At 57.2% G+C, this 4,832-nt stretch overlaps 1 protein-coding gene across 1 annotated transcript in view; it reads right to left on the bottom strand.

Moving 5' to 3' along the window:
• Nucleotides 1-4,832, bottom strand: part of IL34 (interleukin 34) — a 38,220-nt gene that overhangs the window by 5,361 nt on the left and 28,027 nt on the right. Inside the window, exon 3 of the mRNA XM_006755828.2 lies at nucleotides 161-294. Within this exon, the coding sequence (XP_006755891.1) occupies nucleotides 161-294 (134 nt within the window). The remainder of the gene's footprint in view (nucleotides 1-160; nucleotides 295-4,832) is intronic.

Below are 4,832 nucleotides of genomic sequence, written 5' to 3'. Positions count from 1 at the left end.
CCGGGGGGGAGGGGGGGCAGGGGGTGGAGAAAGGCAGAGAAAGGAGCCTGCAGGCTCAGGGCTGGCATCGGTCCAAGGAGGGACCCTGAAGGTCCAGGCCCCTCCGTCCCATCAGCCAAGGGGCCTGGGTTGGGGGCCACGGCGGGGGCCACAGGGTTACCATGTACAGAAGGCGGTTCCTGTACTGCAGCTTGTTCCGCAGGATGCCAGTGAGGGCGCACTCCTTGCTCTGCGTCAGGGGCCACACCTCCAGGTCCTGGTTCCCCAAGGCCATGCCAAGGAGGATGCCGAGATCTGTGGACCGTGCCCAACAGGAACACATGAGCCGCCTGCCCGCTGCCACACTGCCCAGCCCTCCCGCTTCCCGGTCAGCAGTCCCCGTGGGCGAGGCAGGAGCCATCCAGCCTGTCTGCTCCTGGCCGGAAGCCAGCCCCTGAGGCTAGTCTCGCCTCCTCCCCACAAGGCAGGCACCCCTCCCTGCCCGGCCACCTCAGCACCGCCTGCAGTGGGGACATGTTTCCAAAGCCTGTTGCTGCCTTTTCCACCTGGGGGTTCAGGAGACGTCGGTTCCAGTTCCAACTCCAGAAATGACTCTTGGTGACAGCAACCATTTTCCTCCTGCCTACCTGACCCTGGCGTCCATCTCGGGTAGATGCACCAGTGGGACTGTAGGGGCCCACCTGGTTTGCTCACTCTGGATGCTAAGCGAACCTCACTCAGGTGGTTCACACTCCCTGCCAACCAATGAGCTGCCGCCTTCTGGATGTTACCAGCCTTTACCACTGGGGGTCGCTGTGACTTCAAAAATAGCCTGTGTGATTTCCTGTAACTGAGCCGACTTACCAAAAATCTCTAGGAGGATTTGCAAAAATATATATATATATATATGAACATCAGTACATCAATCAGAGCAGAAAGAACAAAATATAAATGGATAAGAGACATGTCCAAAAAAATCAACCTCACTCATAAAGATAAGGACATTCAGGCCCTAGCAGGTTTGGCTCAGTGGATAGAGCAGCGGCCTGTGGACTGGAGGGTCCCAGGTTAGATTCCAGTCAAGGGCACATGCCAGGGTTGTGGGCTCAATCCCCAATGGCGGGTGTGCAGGAGGCAGCCGATCAGTGATTCTCTGTCATCGTTGATGCTTTGATCTCTCTCTCTCTCTTCCTTTCTGAAATCAATAAAAATATTTTTTTTAAAAAAAAAGGTAAGGACATCCACATTAAAATAATCACATTTCACCTATCAAAATGGAAAATGGTTTTGTTTGTTTAATTTATTTTAATAGCCGTTGGTGCTGGCAAAAGTAGTAAGGCAGATACTCATCCTGGAGAGCAATTTAGCAACTTTTGTTATTAATGGAATTAATAATGTCCACACCCTTTGACATGTTAAATTCATTTCTAGGAAGAAACCCAAAAGAAAACAAAAAAGAGAGCTGTAAACCAAAAGATTTACAGACAAAGACTTCCACGGCAGCATTATTTCATAACAGTGACCTGAATGTTTAATAACACTTAATGTAGCCAATAAAAGTCACATGGTGAAAGAATGCTTTCTGACATGTTTATGTGGTAAGAAACGTGCTCAGGATATGCTGGGGGGAGTTTTCTTTAAAGCATGACCCAATACGCTATCTGAGCCTATAATTCAAGTATGACTTGAATTCTGTTCATTACACGTCTGCCTGCATAGCAAGTGTGGTGGGAAGAACTGTCCCAAATTACGTTCTTTATGCTCTACAGGATATAGTTTAGATTCTACCGTCAGTGGCTATTATTGTTATAGTCAGAAGCAATCTTTTTGTGTTTTTTTTTCTTTTTCTTTTTTTTCTCCAAAAATCAGCCAGGCGGGCTGAGTCCTCTCCTGGACCCACCCTGGTTATGAGGAGGCGGCGTTACTGACGGACATTCCCCACTCACCTTCCTGGTCGTTAGGAAGACCGGTCCCTAAACTCTGCTAGCCTGGGCCTGCTCACCGTCACCTCCCTGCGTCCTCATCCCGCTGCCAGACCTCTGCTCCTGCTGGGCCCCTCACCAGGAGCGCCCTCAGGTCCACTCCAACCCTGTGCCCCACAAGGGCTACAGCCCCCCAGTCCACAGCCCTTCCTCTCGAGGAACCCTGACAACCACATTTGTCACAAGGCTGCACGTTTGCCACCCGTCCTACGCTCCCTCGCTCTCTTGCTTTCTCTTCCCAGGTGCCCAAACCAGTATTTGGACAAAGGAACCAGATCAACACAAACAGAACCAGCTTGCTTCCGGCCTTGCCTCTAAGTCCTTGACCTTGACCTCAGCTTGGCATCCCCGCAGGTCAAGGCCATTCCTGCCTCAGGTTTTGCTCACACTTGGTCGCTGCCCTGGGTATCCTCTCACACTGCAGACCATCGCCCTGACCGTTGCCCTCCCCGGGGTCTTCCCTGCCTCCACCAGCCCCCACCAATCCTGGTCTCTAGCACCATCTGTCCATTCACTTAGGATCGTCACCAGACAACTTATCCCCTAATATGTAAACACATGACTTGGTAACCACAACCCGGGCTTGTTTGGGGTTCCCCTCGAGCAGGGGAAGGGTAGCAGACAGGGCCCCACCCGAGGGTCTGACTCAGCAGGTCAGGGTGGGGCCCGAGACCTGGCATTTCTAACAGCGCCCAGGTGACCGTCTGGGGACCACGCGTTGAGAACCGCTGACCTAGAGCGGCAGGTGCAAACTGGTGTCCCAAGGGCCACGTCTGGTTCACAGAGATTTCACCGAAAAACCTGGATTCCCATCTCTTCTTTAAAAGTCAGCATCTGTCCACACTGGGTCTTCTTCCCCAGGTGGCGGTCACCACTGGCTGTTCTCCCCACCCCACGTCCTGCCCCAGCTGCCCCCAGCTGTGTCCGGGTCCAGAGCCTCCGGCACCTGGCCAGTGTGGGCTCATAGTCGGGACCGAGTCTCAGCGTGCCAGCGCCTCCCAGCCTGGCACCCGGGGCTGCGCCAGAACCCTGTCCACAGGGGCTCGGCCCCCCCAGGCGGCCTTCCTCCAAGTCGGCTGTCCATTTCCAATTTTAAGCTTCTTTTCTGCTGCCTCCACCCCGGAAACAGGCCAGTAAACAGGTGCCCAGGCAGGGACAGCACCCCGAGAGCCCCACAGCCGGGCACACCTGGTCCCGGTTGAGAGACCCGCCTTGCCCGCCCCTCCAGAGGTACCAGGCCCAGGCCGGAAAGACGGAGAGGAGGCTGGAGAAAGGGCAGCGTGAGGAGGGGCCCCTCCCCCTTGCCATTGTTCCCGGGGTGGGGGCTGCACCTCTCCCCCAGGCAGCCAGCCCATTGGTGCATAAATAGGGTGTGTCCACCACCATGTGCAGGGGAGCATACAGCACCCCAAAAATGTTCTATTTACTCAGAACCTCAGGTGCAAGCTTATTTGGAAACAGAATCTGCAGATGTGATGAAGGCCGACCCTAAATGAAGTGGGGGAGGGGCGCACAGAGGAAAAGGCCATGTGAAGGCAGGGGCTGGGGTGACGCTGTCACCAGCCAAGGAACCCCAGAAGCCACCAGCGGGGGGAAGAGGCAGGGAGGATCCTCCCCGGAGCCCTCAGGGGGAAAGTGGCCCGGCCACACCTTGATTTCAGGCTTCAGACTTCTGGCCACTGGCCTCTGGCCCGGAGACAGAACGAGTTTCTGCTGCTTTAAGCCCAGCCCCTCTGCAGGCCCCGTCTGCATCCCGCCATGTGCCTCCCCAGCCTCGTCCCCTATGCCACGCCCTCCCATCCTCACTCCCGTCTCTGGAACTGGTCTCATCACTTCCTGTCCAGGAGTTTGCAACAGCAGCTCCTGCAAGTACCATCAGGTTCCTCTTCCAAAAGCAGAGGACCTTATCACGGCCCCACCGCCAGGCCGGGCCATGAGCCTCCAGCAGCCCCTGCCCTCACGAACCAGCTCTCCATCCCGCCTCTCGCCGCCCACCGAGCCTCTGCCACGCGGGTCCCTCTCCCCGGCCACCTGCCTGGACACTGCCCACCGCCCAGACAGTTCAAGCGGCTTCTCGCCCAGGCGGCTCCGCCTGCCCCTCACGGCCTGGAAACGTCCAGAACACGCGGTCTCTGTCCCCCCACTGTTCTAAGAGCTCTGACCCTTTGCAAGATCCTTCCACAAGGGCCAGATGGGACCCAGCTCCTCTGCCAGCTCCTCGAAGGGTCAAGTCCCCACCTCGTCCATGCCGCACACAGCTCCGGGGCCGACCCGTGCGGGCGCATGGAGGCACCGGAAACACGTGCTGAGTTTGACTCACTCACACTGATGCTCAGAGTCTGCAGGGATCCTGGCCGGGCCCCCCGCCAGCAGCTCGAGAGGTTTCTAGGCCCTTTCTTTCTGTCCTCATTTCAACTTATTTTTCCTCAACAAACTGCTCTCCCTCCGCCTTTTAATTCTGTTCCTCACGGAGAAACCAGCTGCCTGCTGAGGCACGGGCCGCACGTCTCCCACATGTCTGGGGGACCAGGCACTGTCACCAGCCCCCGCCGCCTGCTGGCCACACCCAGGGCAGCTAGAAACCCGCTCTCGGCCACCTCGGTCCCCGTGGCACTCCTAGCACCGCGAGTCTGGGAAGGTACTGCTGCCACCGAACCCCAGGCCTGCGCCCCGGCAGCCACTGCGGACGGATGCCCACCCAGCACATGACTCACACCCGCCGGGCGCCTGGGCTGGGTCAGCGGGAGATGGGTGGAGGGCATCTGGGGAGCCCTGAGGGCACTGCACTAGGCTGGGAAGCATCTTAACTTCTCACCAGCAAGACCAGGCCCAGTTGCCATGGTTACGGCAGAGCCTGGTTCTGGGCCAAGA

Source organism: Myotis davidii, unplaced genomic scaffold (genome assembly GCF_000327345.1).
Source record: "Myotis davidii unplaced genomic scaffold, ASM32734v1 scaffold453, whole genome shotgun sequence".
Lineage (NCBI taxonomy): Eukaryota > Metazoa > Chordata > Mammalia > Chiroptera > Vespertilionidae > Myotis > Myotis davidii.
Note: the sequence above shows the minus strand (reverse complement) of the source record. Positions and strands in the feature narration are given on the sequence as shown.